At 51.0% G+C, this 18,157-nt stretch overlaps 1 protein-coding gene across 13 annotated transcripts in view; it reads left to right on the top strand.

Annotated features, from left to right (window-relative positions):
- The window catches only part of TRAPPC9 (trafficking protein particle complex subunit 9), a 388,230-nt gene that overhangs the window by 234,578 nt on the left and 135,495 nt on the right, over window positions 1-18,157 (top strand). For 10 of the 13 annotated variants that reach the window (XM_025264824.3, XM_025264825.3, XM_025264823.3 and 7 more), the window contains one exon: window positions 9,446-9,556. In XM_025264824.3, the coding sequence (XP_025120609.3) occupies window positions 9,446-9,556 (111 nt within the window). Of the gene's footprint in view, window positions 1-9,445; window positions 9,557-9,836; window positions 9,996-10,151; window positions 10,286-10,705; window positions 10,900-11,494; window positions 11,709-18,157 lie in introns of those variants that run through there. The other 3 variants (XR_006545107.2, XR_006545106.2, XM_044928873.2) reach the window with 3 other exon arrangements.

The raw sequence follows: 18,157 nt of genomic DNA, 5'->3' as shown, positions 1-18,157 counted from the left end.
GGCGTATCACCTGTCTCCCTCAGGCCAGCCTGTTCTCCCCTTTCTGGGATAGTTGCAACAGCCTTTCAGAGTCTCTTTGCTTTCAGTTTCTCCCTTTCCAACTCTTTCTCCAGGCGATGCTGAAGTGTTCATTCCAAAACACAGGCACGAGTCTGTCCCTTCCTCAGGGCATGAGTCCCCTTTGGGAAAGGGGACATCACATCACTCTTTGGGAAACTCGGTTCTAATGGACAGTAAATCTACTGTCAGAGTCTTCAGCAAGATTTGGAAGCTCCGTAATCTGTGTGGCAGGAGTGAAGGTGAGATCATATCATCAGAAAAACATTCTGATGATTTGTTCTGTTTTTTGGGTCACTTTAGATTGAAGGTTTCCCTTGTGGCTTAGCTGGTTAAGAATCCGCCTGCAATGCAGGAGACCTGGTTTCGATCCCTGGTTTGGAAAGATCCCCTGGAGAAGGGAAAGACTACCCACTCCAGTATTCTGGCCTGGAGAATTCCATAGACTCTACAGTTCCTGGGGTCACAGAGTCGGACATGACTGAGCGACTTTCACATTAGATTGAATAAGCTTCCTGGCTGTCTTAAGACTTACAAGAAAGCTCTCCATCCTCTCCACCCATATGGACAGAAGAGCCCGGTGGGCTACAGTCCATGGGGTCACAAAGCATTGGACACGACTGAGCACACACATATATGGTCTCTAACGAAGAGGAACTAAAGAGCCTCTTGATGAAAGGGGAAGAGGAGAGTGAAAAAGTTGGCTTAAAACTCAACATTCAGAAAACTAAGATCATGGCATCACTTCATGGCAAATAGATGGGGAAACAATGGAAGCAGTGAGAGACTTTGTTATTGGGGGCTCCAAAATCACTACAGATGGTGATTGCAGCCGTGAAATTAAAAGACGCTTGCTCCTTGGAGGAAAAGCTATGACCAACCTAGACAGCACATTAAAAAGCAGAGACATTACTTTGCCAACAAAGGTCTGTCTAGTCAAAGCTGTGGTTTTTCCAGTAGTCGTGTATGGATGTGAGAGTTGGACTATAAAAAAAGCTGACTGCCGAAGAATTGATGCTTTTGAACTGTGGTGTTGGAGAAGACTCTTGAGAGTCCCTTGGATTGCAAGGAAATCAGTCCTGAATATTCATTGGAAGTACTGATGATGAAGCTGAAACTCCAATATTTTGCCCACCTAATGGCAAAGAACCAACTCATTGGAAAAGACCCTGATGTGGGAAAGGTTGAAGGCAGGAGGAGAAGGGGCTGACAGAGGATGAGATGGTTGGATGGCATCACTAACTCAATGGACATGAGTTTGAGTAAGCTCTGGGAGTTGGTGATGGATAGAGAGGCCTGGCGTGCTGTGGTCCATGGGGTCACAAAGAGTAGGACACGATTGAGCGACTAAACTAACTAACTGCCTGTGATCAGTCAGTCTTTCCTGAAAAATTAGTAGCCAATTTCAGGATGGAGAAAGAGAAGTGTCAGTCTCTCAGTCGTGTCCAGCTCCTGACAGCTCCTGCCAGGTTCCTCTGTCCACGTGGGTTTGGCCAAAGGTCTGCGTGGCTATCACTGCCAGCCTGGCTGCACCCCTAGGATCGATGGAATGGTGACGTGTGGACCCTGGAGGCCTAGAAGAGTTCAGCCAGACTTGGGGAGAAAGCACCACTTAACTTTCTGGGCGTGGGGCCATATTTTTAGACAGACTCAGACCTTGGCATAGGAGCTTCTCCTGTTCACTTTTTGCTGAGTCAGTATCGAATCATTAGCTGGGATTGTGTTGCTGGCAGGCTTGTGTGTTTCCTCTTGCTGCCCCACTGACTGCAACCAAGCTGATAACAGTCACCACCCCTCCTGTTTATGCAGTATTCTGCTTGTACTTTTCAAAGTTCCTTCATTTTTCTTCTTTTTGTTGTCATTGTTTTTTTCTGTTGGAGCCTCTTAATAATTCCATGACATAGGCATTCTTGTCTTCACTGAGGAAACCGAGGTTCAGAGAAATTAAATGACTTACTTAAGATATTACACCCTTTAAGTGACCAACCTGGAATGCTGATGATAAATCTTCAGACTCTGCCTTGCTCCTCCTGTACCTAGTGTGGTGTTCACTCAGGCTGCTTGCAGATGGCTTCTTGCCGAAGACTTCTTTCCTTTTGCCTTTTTAAAGTTTAGCTTGGTTAGGATGTTTCTGGGCATAGAAAATTAAAAATTTATATGGCTTGGGGTTTGTTGAGCTTCCTGAATCTGTACATTTATATGTTTTTTTTTGGCCAAATTCAGGGAATTTTCAGCCATAATTTTTTCAAAAACTGTGTGCGTTTTGTTTTGTTTCATCTCAAATTCCTATGACATGACTTTTAGAGATTTTCTTGTCTCATAGGACTGTTTTTATCCCTTTTTTTCCCCTCCATTGTTTCCATTGGATATATTATTAATCTATCTTCAAATATGCTTGTTTAATTCCTTTGTGGTTCAAAAAAATGTTTGTGTGATTTTTATTCTTTCAAAGTCGCTAGAGATGTTTCCCTGCATGGCCTAGAAATGATTTAATTTGGTAAATGTTGCATATAACCTGACAAGTGTGGATATCCTGCCATTCTGATGGTGGAATGTTCGCTAAGTATCAGGTACTTGCTGTTTATTCTGTATCCTTTCTTATTTTACAGCAGATCATCCCCTCAGTTACTCAGGTAATTCACCACCTGGTGAAACTTTCAGTTCAGTTTTTTCCTCAGGTTTCTCTTTGCTTTTTCTTTACATCTTCTGTTTCTTTGCTGAGATTTTATCTTTTCATTTGTTTCAAGTGTGTTTGCCCTTACTATGCAGAACATGGTTAAAGTCTTTTTGTGATAAGACTGTCATCTTGAAGTTGTAGTCTATTGATTTTTATTTTCCATTGCAAATTGGCTTTTTCCTGGGTTCTTCCTATGCTGAGTGATTGCTGTGAGATGTTGGGGCCCTGCTTGCATCCTGAAGGGAACATGGGTATTTTTGTTTTGGTGGGTGGTCTGCACCACGGCTCAGTGGCGCCTTCTGTGGACCAGGCTGCACTTCTGGTTTCTGAGTCTGCGGTTCTCCTTGGGCCATCCGGTGGGTGCCTTCCTGGAGCTCAGTTACTGGAGCCCATGGCTTGCAGCTCACGATCCGTCCCCCCATACTCATTCCACAGAGAGCGCAGGTCAAGTACCACTTCAGCAAGCCACTGTCTTCCCCTCTTTCTTTCTACAGTCTTTCTACAGTCCTTTCTACAGTCTCCCCAGCACTGTCCAGGGGCCTCCCTTCCCTGTGTCTCCACAGCAAAGCCAGGGTTTGAGTTCCCTGCTGTGTGTCTGTGTGTGGGACTGTTGGTCAGAGGACAGAGAGGGGGAATCAAAGTGATGGGGACTGGCCCTGTGCTTGTGGGACTGGCCGCTTGGGTCCCTTGGTGTCCTGGTCTTGAATGACTGCCGTCATGGTGCTGTTTCATAGAGGTACTGCCCGGGGGCTGGGGGCCGGGAGAATGGACAAAAAAGAACAAGCCCAGAGGACCTCCTTTCCCACCCTTTCATGATGTTCAGAGGAACTTGGATTTCAGATCTCCTTCCCAAATCTACCTTCTATAATTTACTTTTCAGACTATCAGATAGCTGCTGCCTGCATTGTATGTAGGATTTATAGTTGGATTCAGTAGGGGTGACAGGGGATGGGTTATTTGTGCTTACTCCATCTTTTCCAGAATAAGAACTCCTCATGTTTTTAAAAAGCATAAACCAATTCATGTCAGTCATCTGCTCAAGACTAAAGATAGCTTCCCATCATGCTGAACTTTTTGCACGACCTTTACTCTGGCATTAATTTTTCACCTCTCTGCTCTTGGCTCATTCTGTCCGTTGATTCCACCCTGCTCTAAGATTTGGCCTTAACTGCCTTCTCTGGAAAGCACTCCTCCAAGACCTTCATGCCATTTCATCAGAGAGGCCCTCCTTCGCCCTTACCTCTGAGGTCAGTTGTTGTCTCTATTTATGATTTCAGGTTGCTGTTCAGTTGCTAAGTCGTGTCTGACTCTTGCGACCCCACAGGCTGTAGCCCGCCACGCTCCTCTGTCCGTGGGATTTCCCAGGCAGGAGTGCTCCTCGTAGCTCGGTCTGTGGAGTCTGCCGGCAGTGCAGGAGACCCAGGTTCAATCCCTGGGTCGGGAAGATCCCCTGGAGAAGGGAATGGCAATGCACTCCAGCATTCTTGCCTGGAGAATCCCACGGACAGAGGAGCCTGGCAGGCTACAGTCTATGGGGTTGCAAGAGTCGGACACGACTGAGCGACTAAGCACACACCCAGCACAATACTGGAGTGGGTTTTCATTTCCTTCTCCAGGGGACCTTTCTGACCCAGGGATCGAATGCACATTTCCTACATTGGCATGCAGAGTCTTTACCACTGAGCCACCTGGGAAGCCCAAGATTTCAGGAGATGCACTTAATTAAAAAAAAAAAAAATTGTTATCACGCGCGTCTTGTTCTCTGCCTCAAGTCCTAGCCCATGTCTCACACTGGCCATCTCTGTGGCAGCCAGATTTACGCAGGGTGACTTGACAGCACCTCAGCTCTGCTCTGCTGGGTAGCTCTTGGTTTCTGGAATGTTCTGAGGGTCTTCTCTGAGGCTGAAGCACGGGTGCTCACCCTGCACAGGGCCTGCAGCGAGTGTGGGGCTTTGACTCTTTGCAGGGAAGCTTGAGCTGGGTGGTGGGGGCTGCTCGACAAGTAATCCCCTGTCCTCCGCTGTCCTGCTCCCCTCGGCGTCCCCTCCGCAGACGCCCATTCCCACCCCAGCCCTCTTCTCAGTCTCAGCTTCCTGGGGGGGTGGGGGCCCAGGCTGAGGCAACATTCTAAGTGACTTTAAAAAGATCTCTTAGAAAACATGTTAAGTGTAAGCAACATGTACAGAAAGGCTAAAGCAGAGACATCACTTTGCCAACAAAGGTGCGTCTAGTCAAAGCTCTGGTTTTCCCAGTAGTCATGTATGAATGTGAGAGTTGGACTATAAAGAAGGCTGAGTGCCAAAGAATTGATGTTTTCGAACTTTGGTGCTGGAAAAGAAGACTCTTGAGAGTCCCTTGGACTGCAAGGAGATCCAACCAGTCAGTCCTAAAGGAAATCAGTCCTGAATACTCATTGGAAGGACTGATGCTGAAGTTGAAGCTCTAGTACTTTGGCCACCTGATGTGAAGAGCCGACTCATTGGAAAAGACCCTGATCTGGGAAAGATTGAGGGCAAGAGGAGAAGGGGGTGACAGAGGATGAGATGATTGGATGGCATCACTGACTCAGTGGGCCTGAGTTTGAGCACACTCTGGGAGATGGTGAAGGACAGGGAAGCCTGGAGTGCTGCAGTCCATAGGATCACAGAGTTGGACATGACTTAGCTACTGAATGACAGCAAAGGGGATAATCACCAACCACACAGGTTTGTCAAAGCTTTACATTTTGCTGTATTTGCTTCTGTTTTTCTAATTTAAAGAAAGAAAAATGAAACTGTTAAAGCTGTGCATACTCCTCCTTGACCCTATTCTCTTTCTCCCTCACGGAGAGTGACTACTACCATCCAGTTGACTATGATCAGCAGTACAGAGTGATTTTAAGTATTTTAAACTTGATATAAATGTATACTGTAATTACCTCCTGCCATGCGCTGTTCGCTCAGCCTTGTTAACGTGAGACCTAGCCTGAAGTGAGGTCTGGAGTTCTTAATTCATCCTCACTTACATATGTATATGCTTCCAGTGTGTGGCTGTTACAGATTTACTTACTGTTACTTTACATTCGTGGATCTGCTTCTGGGTTGCTTTTCCTTCCCTGATGTGTTTATCACTCCTCCACTGCTGTGGGCCTTCATTATTACAGCTTTATGGCAATTCTTGATATCTGGCTGGTCAAATCCCTTTCAAAAACCTTTCTCGTTGTTGTTTCACATGTTCTTGGCCTTTGATCTTATATATGGATTTTAGAAGCAGTGTATCATTTGACCAAAACTAGAACTCTGTTGAGATTTTTTACTGAGTTGCATTAAATTTGTATAAACCAGGAAAGAAGTGCATGCGTGCTGAGTTGCTTTAGTCGCGTCTGATTCTTTGTGACCCTGTGAACTGTAGCCTGCTAGTCTGTGCCATCCATGGGATTTTGCAGGCAAGACTACTGGAGTGGAAAAGGAATGAGTCCTTTAAAAATACCAAGCTTTCCTATTCTTGAACATAAAACATCTCTTTAATGTCATTCCATAAAACTTTAGAATTTTTTCCATAAATATCCTGTATACATTTTGTTAGATTTATCCCTAGGTGCATTGCTATTGTGGATATATTTTTAAAAAAATGTATTCTATTATTGTTTTTAGTTGATATATAGGAATGCTATTATTGATTTTGTGTGTGGATATATGTCTTAAATCTGTATTCAGCAACCTTTTAGAACCCATTTTTCCTTATTTTATGAAATATGACTAAATTTTTTTTTTCACTGTTAATTCCCCTTATCTTTCCCGGCTCACTCCCCCTCATAAGAATTTGGGGTCCGTGAAAGTGGAGACCCTGCTTCTCTTGTTGATTTCCATATCCCAAGTGCTTAGAATAGCACCTGACACAGGACAGGGACTCAGTACTTGTTGATTTCCATATCCCAAGTGCTTAGAATAGCACCTGACACAGGACAGGGACCCAGTAGATATTTATATGAATTAAAAAGTAGAGCTGTCCTTCTCGTGGACAGTGGAAATGGTGCGTCCTCAGTCTGTAGATGTGGCCGCACCCGCGTTGCTCTCTGTGTGGGCCGTGCTGTTCTTTCCACCTGGCAGCCTCATCTGGCCCTCGACTGCACTCCAGCTTCCTCTCAGCTGCTGGGCCTTTGCTGCCCATCCCCCTCTCCCTGTGCCCTGACCAGGCAGATGGATCTAAAGCTTTGCTCTGATCTCAGTTCTTCCAGGTAGCTTTCCTGGGCTTCCTTGTACTCCAGAAAGATGGATTCAGAAAAATGAACAGCAAACCAACAAACAAAAGAAAAATAAAACCAAAAAGCACACAAGAATTAACAGTGAATTATACACTCAAGCCCCAGGTTAAAGCTTAAGAGAATCATCCAAAATGATATAGGAAGAAACACAGAGTAAGTGACATGATGGTGGAACACAGCACTGTGGCAGTTTGGGAAAGGGAATTAATTTATGAATAAAAGATAGAAAACGAAGATCCACCAACATCTCATGCTGCCAACAGTTAGGAGGAACAGAAACCCTGGATCAAGCCGCCCCCGCAATCAGACACTGAGTCAGAAAAAAATAGAGGCCAAAAAAAGTGTTATATTCTGACATCCATCATTTCTGTGCAGTTATATCTAACAACTATATTCTACAAGTGAAAACAACACAGATTTGAGTCTTGTCTTTTCTGCTTAAAAAGAAAAATAATCACTTGAGTTTTCCACCTCTGATAAATGTTTTATGAATTCCCCTTTCTGATGAAAGATTTTGCTGTGATTAAAGATTTCATGAAGTTATGACAAGGGTGGAATAGATCTTCATTCTCGAAAGCGCAATTTTCCTGTGGGCTGAGTGAAGAGCCAGCCTGTCAGAGCTCATGAACATTTTTCCAAGTGCTGCACCTCTGGGAGGACATCCCCACCCACAGAACCCACAACCAACCGCAGCCACATCGGGTGACATCTCCTGGTGCACGGCTGGATGATCCAGCTGCTGCTGCCCTTCTTCCCGTGAGAGTAGGTGCACGCAGCTGGTGTGTGTTTTGAAAATGTGGTGCTTCACACGTGCAAGGTGGCCTTTGGGTGATACCAGTCTCTGTGTGTGTACGTGTGTGTGTGTGTGTGTGTGTGTGTGTGAACCCCTGGGCAAGTCATGGTGCCCTCGCCATCTCGGTTCCCTTCTCTGGGAAGGACGGAGGTCGAGGCCTGGACTGGAACACGCGTCTTGGTCCGCTGTGAGCTCTGCAGGATTTCCAGCTCCAGGTGTGGACGGTCTCGGACACCCGCCAGCATCTCTCGCCGTCTCCTGAGCCGCCCTCCCCTTTCCCCTCAGTGGGTCTTTGGAAGAGGACCTCCCTGGGCTCTTGTACGAGATAACCACGTGCGGGCAGCCTGGCACCTGTGGCTGTGCGTCCTGCCTCCCCTTCGCTTAACCACCAGCAAAACCTTACATCACCACACTTGGAGAAGCACCTCTGAGAGTTCCGATGCCCTTTGGAAGGTCACATGTTGAAGAAAGGCTCAGCTGAAAATGACCCAGAGCACAGATCCTTTTCCGAATCTTCTCTTTTTTTCCTTCTGTGAAAATCCAGCTGCCCTTTTCCTCCAGGAGGGAGAACGGCCCAGCCTCTGTTGCTGGCTACCCTGTCTGCTCCTGTCTCGGGCCCGGGTGTCCCGGATTCCATGAGCGGATGCTTCTTGATCAGCTGTCACACGCCGCCTGTGACACGTGGCATTTGAGATGCTGTGTTAGTTTTAGGCAAGCATTCGACCATAATGGGGCCCTGACAAATGGAGGCCAACACAAACCGCAGCGTGTGTGGCTGGACTTCTCTTTCACGCATGTAGCTAGTGAGCATGTACCGTCATTTCCCAGACCCCCCAGGCCCCACCCGACCCCCCCATACCATGGTGATTGTCCCCATCGCCCCTGAAAGCCCTGAGCTTTCTGGGTCCTGCTCCCCCCTGAGTGGGAAGGAAGCGAGTCAGTAGATGGAAGGGAGACATCATCCCCTTCCAGGGCTCGTCATCTTATTTGGGATGGGAAGTCTCTAGAAGCTGATTACTTGGTGGACCTTCATCCAGTGGCCACCCCCCTCGGGGCCTAGGGTGGTGGGCACCTGGTTTCTGCAGCTTTACCATCTGTAGTAGTGAAAGCAGGAAGACGAGGTTTCAGGTGGGTGGTGAGTGACCTCATGGTGTCACCCACAGTTCTGGAGGGATTGAGGGGCGGTCCCCGTGAGGACTCTTGGTGAATGTGCGTGCAGTGTGGACATGGTTCTCTGTGGACATGGTTCTCTGTGTACCCCTGCTCAGTACCCAACCTGGCACCCACAGAAATCCCGGACCATGACGCTGTGGTCGTTTATTGAACACCACCATACGCCGAGTGCTTTCCCGCAGGGTCAGGCATCCTGGTGGTCATGTGTGAGGCTTGGAGAACTCAAGGTCCCTTCCCAAGGTCACCTACATGTAAAGGGCACAGGTGGGTTATAAGCATGTGCTCCAGGATCAAGGAGGTCTCCTCTGCAGACCCACTGTGTAGAATTCACAGTCGGTTCAGAATGAGTCTTCTCCGTAAGCCTTTGTGTCCGGGGGGCACGATGTTTTGATAAACCGCACCTCTGACGTGCCCCAGGACTGTCAGATCTTTGGGGAGGGGAGGCAGAGTCACTGTACTCTTTGTCAGAAGATGCCGACCTGGGCTCTGTCTCTCGCCACAGCACCCGGCAATGCCACCTGCTCCTGGACGTCTTCAACGCCACGGAGCACGAGCTGAGCGTCCGCGCCCGGAGCGACGAGGAGCTCATCCTGCACGCGGGCGAGTGTCAGCGGTAAGTGTCCCCCGGGCCCCGGCCCTGCTCTCGCCACCCGTGGGAGGGCCGAGTCAGGCCGGCCCCTGAGGCCCTGGGGCTGGGCAGTCTGGCCCCCCTCTCAGAGACACTGTGGTCCTTATTCAGGTTCAGGGAAAGGACGGGAGTGGTCGTAAGGTCAAGGGAGAGCCGGCCGATGTCCATCAAGCACCATGTCTAAGGACACCCAGACTCTGGGCAAGACCTTTCACTTTCAAATCCTTAGGAGAGCTGTATGGGGGGCACTGGGTGTCGCTCTCAGGAACGTGTGTCAGCATCAGTGGGAAGCTCCTCGGAGGCCGTGATGCTGCAGGAGCCAGGCCAGGCTCAGGCCTGCGGGCGAGATGCACCGCCACCCCAGCTCAGCCCACGGAGGCCAGTTCCTTACACAAGTAAACGTGCACACACTCCACCCAGCTATCCCAACACTAGTTGTTCAAGAAAAGTTAAAAAAAAAAATGTTTACAAAAGACCTGTAAAGAATGTCCCAAGCCAAAAGCTAGAAGGAGCTTGGGTGTCCACATCATGGGAGCAGGACTACCCAACGGTGGCATTTCCCTGGTGGAATATTACTCAGCAGGCAAAACCAGCGCACTCCTGACACAGCAGCGCCGGCGGGGTCAGGAAGCTCATGCCGAGCGCAGGTGCCTGACCCAGCGTGGTTCCAGGCATCTGAGACCCCGGGACCAGCAAGACTCTGCTGAGATGACGGTAAAAGCAGAGCATTGCTTCCGGAGAGGACGGGGTGGGCTTTGACCAGGAAGGGGGGCAGGGCATAGTCCGGGTGATGGTCGTGTTGTGTGACTCGATGTTTGGGTGTGGGTTACACAGGTGTTTTGCCACTGTTAAGATTTAGCCAATGTGCACTTAAGATTTGTGCGTCCCACCATTAAGTTGGTTTTGTATCAAAAAGAAAACTGTCAGCACGCGTGGAACTCTGCCCCTCGGAGGACTTGGGTGGTGTCTCTCGATAGCTGCGCTAGTCTCGGGAATGCCTAAAAAGTTAGATTCCCGGCAGGGGGCTGGGCAGGCGGACGGGGTGAGCTGATCAAACAGAGTGAAGTGTTAGTTCCGGGATATGTCATACAATGGGTGGAGAATGTTCTCTGAGGAATTCTTTCAACTCATAAGAAAACACTGGGAAGAAACGAGCAAACGAACGAGCAGCGGAGCCTGACGCCCCTCATCCCACCTCCCTTCCTCCTCCTCCTTGGGGGCCTCCGTGTCTCCAGGACGTGGCATCGTCACACCGCCCTTCACTGCCGCGTCATCGTGTTTATTTACGGCCCCAGGAAGCGCTGTTTTCAGAGGCGTCTGTTGATGACGTAAGTGGTTGCGCATCGTGTATCTCTCTGTGTGCCCTTTAGTTGCTCTCGACAGCGTCATGCTTTGGAGCTGAGTGTGGTCGGTCCCGCCCCCCGACAGCGCCTCGTGCCCGGTTCCCACGAGCGCCCGTTCACCCATCTTGTGCTGATCCACACAAGGTCGCTCCCAGGGTGCGGCCGTCTGATGCCCCCATTGATGACCCAGGAATGCCCAGTCGTGTTGGCCGTCCGGGGCTGGTAGTCAGGAGGGCTTTACCGCCTAACCCTCGAGAGGAAGGACCCGCCCCGCCCAACAGCTCCTGTTCTCAGGGGTTCTTGCCGTGTGGCTGCCTGCAGGGACCAGGTGCTGCTGCGTGGAGGCCGTGGCGGTGAATGCTCTGGCTCTGGGGTGTAAGCACAGCTCTTTCCTGGGGTGTTGCCCCAACCTTGGGGTCAAGGCCACCAGCAGCTGCCTGGGCCACATGCTGGTCTCCCAAGGGGGGCAGGAGACCGTCTGCCTCGTCTAGACATTTAGATGCAACCTGAGATCCCAGAGGGCACCATTCAGGTCATCTCACGACACCAATAATAAAACCTGCTTTTACAAAATGTACAGATCGCCAAGCCTGTTCTAAGGTTGACTCATGCCTGGCGGCACCGGAAGTCTCAGCGATGTTAACGAGCCCATTCACAAACCAGCACAGTTGGTTCTTGTGCTTCCGGCTTCTTCCTTGTTAAGCTTTGTGCTTAAGTCCTCATTTCTCAATGCTCCTAACTCACACATTCTTTATTCATTCATAAAATATTCATTCAATAAATATCAGTGCTTCCAGAACATGCTCCATGGAGCCTGCGTCGGGATGAGTAAGTCAGGACCCTCCCTGGCCGGGGAATGATGGCAAGGGTCTCGGGCAGCCGGGCTGTTTGGGGGTGGGGTATAGCCAAGCTCACGATGCCCCGTCTGTCTGGGGAGCCAGCTTGCTGCCACTCCCCCAGACCCACCAGCCCACGGGTGTCCTGTGTTTGCGGGATGCAGGAGTCCCTGTGCCCCCTCTCTAGAACTCTCCAGCCTTGCCTGGTTCTGACACATGCTCTGTCTCCTTGGAGGGGTCCCGGGCTGTTGGTCTGATGGAGCTGGTCGGGGGGAAGGAGCTGTGGTGGGTGGACCTTGCCTGGCAGCTGTGGGACACCCCGAGACTGGGCTGCGTCCTCGTCTCTCCAGGCTGTATCTCCTCGGACCCCCATACTCCCCCCATCCCCTGGAGTCCTGAGCTCAACCCCCGCCAGGCTCTTCCTGCGCCATGCGGAGCCAGCTCCAGCACAGCTCAGCATCCCTGGGCGCTGACGCGGGCTGCCCTTGGACAGGCTCGGCCACCCTGGGGTGGGCAGGGCGGGCCCCCCTCCCCCCGAAGTGGTGAGTGGTCCTCAGACTCTGGTGTGATCGTCGAGCGTGGCAGAGCCTCCCCTTCAGTGAGAAGCTGCCCCTGAAAGCCGTGTAGCCGTGAGGCTGCCCTTGGAGGAGCCCTGGCATCCTGGGGCACCGGGGGCATTGCACAGGAGAGGGGCCAGCTCCAGTTGGGCTGCGGGGGTGCCTGGGTCTCTCCCTTCTGGGTAGGAAGGTGTGCCCAGGACAAGCGTAACGCGTCCTCTGGAGTGTGGAGTGCAGTGTCCAAGCCCTGGCTGTTTGGAGTTTTGGTGCTCTGTCCTCTTAGTACCCTCTTGTGAGAGTGTCTGTCCACGGGTTACAGACAAGCAGGCTGAGTCAGATCGGAGGGGACTCAGGTCTGCCTGACCCCGCGGCCGAGCGCTAGGATGGCTGCAGGAGTAGGGGAGCGGGTTTTGTCCCTGTGTCCTCCTCTCTGTGCAGCCTTAGGCAAGCCGTGAGCGGCACTAATCCACTGTCACCGTCCAGGCGGGGAGGAGGGCTGGGGAGGGGCCGTCTGGGCTCTGACTTCCAGGGTGTTCAGGGATTCAAGCATTTCCTGAGTGTCTGATGAGGGGCATGAGGGACTGCCTCATAGGCTGAATATTCGCACTTCTAAACTGGAAATAACACTCTTAATCCCCATATTGCTTAGAGAGATCTCTTTTCATCGTGTCATTTAAAAGACAGCATTCCAGCAAACGGATGTAGCAAGTACCTTTCACCTTCCTCATCTCTTCCTGGGAAAGGTCCTTTGGAAATCAGTGACTCATCTCTGGTTCTGTGGCCTGGTTGATACATTAATTCTGTAATTAAGGGCCATTTGTTCACCTCACTTCCGCCTGACAGGATTTGTGGTGCTTGGTCTGCACTGATTACATTTCCTGGGGCTCCACGCCATCGGTCATGACATTGAGAGTGTCCTCAGGACTTAGAGCTAGGTAGGTGCCTGTAGTAACGTTCACTTCTCCCTGAGGGGTGTTAGAAAGAGGATCCCATTTTCACGGCACTCTCGCCTTCTAGCCTCACGTTCAGGGTTCAGGCACTGTGCTCGTTTCTGCCTCCTGTGAGCGCGGTCACGGCCATGCTGTTGGTGGAAGCTGGAGCCCAGAGCTGCCCAGTTGCCCCCACACCTCTCCTCGGGAGTCACCTACTCCTCTTTAGGCTGTATCCCCAGGCCTGGGCGTCCCTCTGCCTCCAGTTTCAAAAGATGGCCAGAAACCAGGGAACGCTTTCTGACTGAAACATCATAAACTTCCTTAAGAAAATACAGTGTCCCCAGCAGCAAATTTACTGGAAGAATTAAGATATGATAATTATTGTGTTTTTGCTTAATTATCAAACCATTAAAATTAAATTTCACGAGAACCCTCGTTTACTCATAAATCTATTTACCGTGGCAGATGTTTTCTCAGCTTCCCCCCAACCCCCCATCTCATCCCACCCTCCCTTTCGGGGAACCTCCACCTGCTCAGCGGCCCGGCATCGCCTGGTGCGGGCGTCGCCTCCCTGGGGCCCCCACCGCTGGGTCTCTGGGAATAGATGAGCCTATCACGTGTCCGGACAGCACACCGTGTGGGTCCTAGAGCGGCTTTCCTGCCAAAGGGGCGGAAGAAGCCCAGCGGGGTCCCCTGGGCCACTTCAGTGATGGAGCTGCAGGGAAGGGGCGTGTCCTTATTCTTTCTTTTACTGAGAAACTTTCCTGAGGACACTTCGAACATATGCAGAAGGCGGCCATACGAGGACCTTTCACCCAGCTTCTGCACCAGTGAGTCACGGGCAGTCTTCCTGTCTCTCCCTCACCAGCTTCCCCATGTTCTTGTGTTATTTTGAAGCAGATTCAAGGCAACCTCTTATTTCATCTGTAAACATTTTAATTGTTAGCACTGGAGCGCTTTTTAAAATCCTAACTGCAATGACTTGGACTGTGAAGAAAGCTGAGCGCCGAAGACTTGATGCTTTTCAACTGTGGTGTTAGAGAAGACTCTTGAGAGTCCCTTGGACTGCAAGGAGATCCAACCAGTCCATTCTGAAGGAGATCAGCCCTGGGATTTCTTTGGAAGGAATGATGCTAAAGCTGAAACTCCAGTACTTTGGCCACCTCATGCGAAGAGTTGACTCACTGGAAAAGACTCTGATGCTTGGAGGGATTGGGGGCAGGAGGAGAAGGGGACGACACAGGATGAGATGGCTGGATGGCATCACCGACTCGATGGACATGAGTTTGGGTGAACTTCTTGAGTTGGTGATGGACAGGGAGGCCTGGCGTGCTGGGATTCATGGGGTCGCAAAGAGTCGGACACAACTGAGCGACTGAACCGAACTGAACCGAACTAAATGTCATACCATGTTTTCAAATGAACATCGTCAACCTTGGAGCCCTTTTTAAAAAACGTAACTGCAGTGCCGCCCCATGTTTAAAGACAAACAGTTCCTTCATACGAATGCGTACATTTCTAGTGACCTTGGTGTCGTTTGCTTTTTAAACCCTGCAATCAGAATTCAAGAGGTTGATTAGCATCCAGTCTGTTTTGAGTCTGTAGGTTCCCTGTGCACTTTTCTCTCTCACTGTCCGTGGACCACATCAGGGCCCCCAGGTGGGGATGTGGCCGGTTGGGTGCCTCTGGTGGTGGTGACCTTGCCCCTGTGACTGACTTCTTTTTCTTTATTCCTTATTAAATCGGTAGTAAGCTCTAGAGGCGTCATCATATTCCGTGATTTTTTTTTTTTTGCAAAGAATCTCCATCAGAAGGCATTGGTGTCTGGCTTATCTCCTTTCTGTGATGGAGCCATTATTATTAGATCTTTTCTTCTTATCTAACCTTGCACCCCACATGCATGCCTTTTCATCCCCAGCGGATCAGTCAACATTAAGAAAACTCACTGACTCTTTTTCACAAGCTCAGGATGAAACACATAAGCATTTTCTGTCTGGGGTTTGGAAAATGACCGGATGAAGAAGTGCAGCGTTTTCTGTGTCTGTGTCTCTGTGCTCTAAGTCACCCCGCTTGTCGGATAATTAAGGCTCAGCAGCTGCTCAGGCAGACACATCGGGGGAACACTGGTGCCGTTTGGGGCTCTCAGAGGCCCAGCGGGATGGGGAAGCCTTGCTGCCGCCTCTGGGAGCTGGCGAGGCCCTGGAGCTGAGTGGCTCGGGGTCTGGCAGGACCAGGCTGCGGCCCCCAGGGGTGAGGCAGCGTCCTGGATGTCCACGGGAGCAGATGGGAGTGGAGGCAGTCCGGATCAGCCGGAGCAGCGTCTGTGTGTGTCTGCTGTACTTTATGCTGCCCCCTCCAAAACCAGCGGAAGCTGGTCACTGTTTGTGTTTTTCCAGGGCAAGGCTTATTTTTCCCATCCGATTAACAGCTCACTGGAGCGTAGGATGGGAGAGGTGGGTGTTTCCTGTGCCCAAGTGCGGAGGGAGGTGGGAGTGGACTTGTCTGGGCCGGAACTTAGTGGACCTTGGATGCCAGGGTGGAAGGAAATGAGTCTTAGTACATTTTTAACGATGGACACATTTGAAGATGTCTGTGTCATTTGGGTTTTCCAGTTTTAACCTGCAGGACAAATGACAGCTTTACTGCTGGCTCGAAATCCTCCTGTGTGAGCCACGGTCAAAGCCACGTCTGTCCTTGGAGGGGAAGGGATGGTCACAAGAGAGTTCAAGGCATGAGAGTGTCAGATTGACCTTTTAGGAAGTATCTGGAAGAGGTGGTGGCTGGTGAGAGTCTGGGTGCAGGCAGGTGTCCGAGCTGGGGTTTGCACCAGGTCGTAGGAGGCGTGCTGCCGTGAGCACCCCCAACCCTCCGCCCTCCGCCAGCTCCATGGTGCTTCTGCCTGTGAGTCGAGAGCTTCCGTCCTCTCCAGGCACTGGAGATGCAGGTGTTATAGGACAATGGCTCAGAGAACCCAGAGGGTGTTGGGAGGCAAAGGCCAGTCAGTGACTAGACAATCAAATAGGTCAAGGGCAAGGCTGAATGCTAGACCAGTGCAGAGGGGGCACCAGAGGAGGGTCAGAGCAGCCAACGGGCACCCGAGAGGTGGGGGGGAGTCGGGTCACGGGGCAAAGGCTGTGAGTCTCTCAGTTGAGTGTAAAGAGAAGAGCACGTGCGCCCGCCTCTGTGCCCCCACCCCTGTGCCCCCACCCCCAAGACCGGCTCCTCACCGGGGGCTGTTTTGTTTGTTTCCTGCTTGCTGCCGTGGGTTCTGTGGGTGTGGACCAAGGTAGAAGGAAGTGTATCCATCACTGCAAAGTCCCCTGGGCTCCCCTGTTCATCCCTCCCTCCCCGCTGACCCCTGGTAACCACTGGTCCTCTTCCTGCCTCCTTAGTTTTGCCTCTTCCAGAAGGTCACAGAGTGGGGAGCATACAGGATGTCGCATTTTCGAGCTGACTTCTGTTGTTTAGTGACAACACGCTGAAGGTTCTTTCTCCACATGTTTTCATGACTTGATAGCTCATTTCTTTTTAGCACTGAGTGTCCATGAGCAGGGTTTTGTGTGGATATAAGTTTTCAGCTCCTTTGGGTGGATACCAGGAAGCATGACTGATGAGCATATACGGTTAAGAGTGTTTATTTTTGCCAGAATCGTCGTGCATTTTTAAAAGCCAAAAACAAAGCACCCCTTTCTGCCTCTTTCATCACCCAGTTCCCAATTGATGTTCCATAGCAGAAGGGAAAAAAAGAGAAAGAGGAAGTGCTGGAGTGAAACAGCACAGGGCCTGGCGGGGGCTCGGGGCGCCCTGCTGTGTTTGGGAGGGCCCCTCTGGACCCAGCCTGAACATCTGCTCCTCATCCTGGGAGCTTCGGGCTGCCCTGCTCCTCCTGCTGCTTCTCCACGTGTCCCCTGCATCTCCTGCTCTGACAGCCCTATTCCCTGGCACGTCTGTCTCTGCCCTGGGAGCCACCTCTGGGCGGGGGTCACATTCTCATTGTCGCCCTGCTGGCTCCCCGCCTAGGGCCTAGGAACTGAATTGGATCACTTTCTGTATCATTCAGTTTAGGCTGTTTCTCTGCAGTAACAAAAGACCTCGAATCTTAGTTGTTTAGTAAACAGAAAGGTTTGTTTCTGGTTCAGGTTCTGTGAGCACCACAGTTTAGCTCTGCTCCATTTTGCTTTCACTCCTGAGCCATGTGCTGGTTTTGGGGAAAGGGACAGGCCACACGGCAGCTGGGGAGCTCTCTGCTTGGATGCGGCCCGTGTCTCTTCTGCACATTGCATTGGTCAAACGAGTCACAGGACAGCCTGGGGTCAAAGAGGGGTCGGTGGGCAGTGCTGCAGGAAGGGCGCTGAGATGTGGACGGGGCTGTGGTCCAAGTACGTCCTCGGTGTCTAAGGGGAATGCCCGCGCTTCTTTGTCTTCATCTTTGATTTTTGCTGTCTGTAAAGGATGGCTGCTTTTGTCCCGTATGAACGTATAACGTGACAGTTGACTCTGCGTTCTTTTGTTCTGCACATCATTTCAGAAGGTGTTACCAGAATCCCCAGCACGTCCTAAGCGCCACACTGGTACCATGTGGGAAGGGGCACAAAGACATACCCACGCCGCCTGGCGTGATGCACATGTATGCTCGGCGTGGAAATGAACCCCGGGTGTCTCAGTCGGGCTTAACTGGGCAGCTGTGCTCAGACTCAGGCCACTGGCTGAGAGCCCAGCCTCTGCGCTCAGGCTTCGGGAACACGGGGACCAGAAAGGGATGGGTGTGTGACACCCGGCGGGCGCTGGGCATCACACTGCCAGCCTCACACACTTGCTTATGGAGCCGCAGCAGCCTGCAGTGAGGGCACCCGAGTCCATCTGATAAAGAGGGGCTGAAACCATGGCCGCCCTGTCCCCCGTTGGAGAAGTTCGGGCA

This window comes from Bubalus bubalis, chromosome 15 (genome assembly GCF_019923935.1).
Source record: "Bubalus bubalis isolate 160015118507 breed Murrah chromosome 15, NDDB_SH_1, whole genome shotgun sequence".
NCBI classification, from domain to species: domain Eukaryota; kingdom Metazoa; phylum Chordata; class Mammalia; order Artiodactyla; family Bovidae; genus Bubalus; species Bubalus bubalis.
The sequence above is the reverse complement of the archived record's forward strand: the minus strand, read 5'-3'. Positions and strand labels throughout refer to the sequence as shown.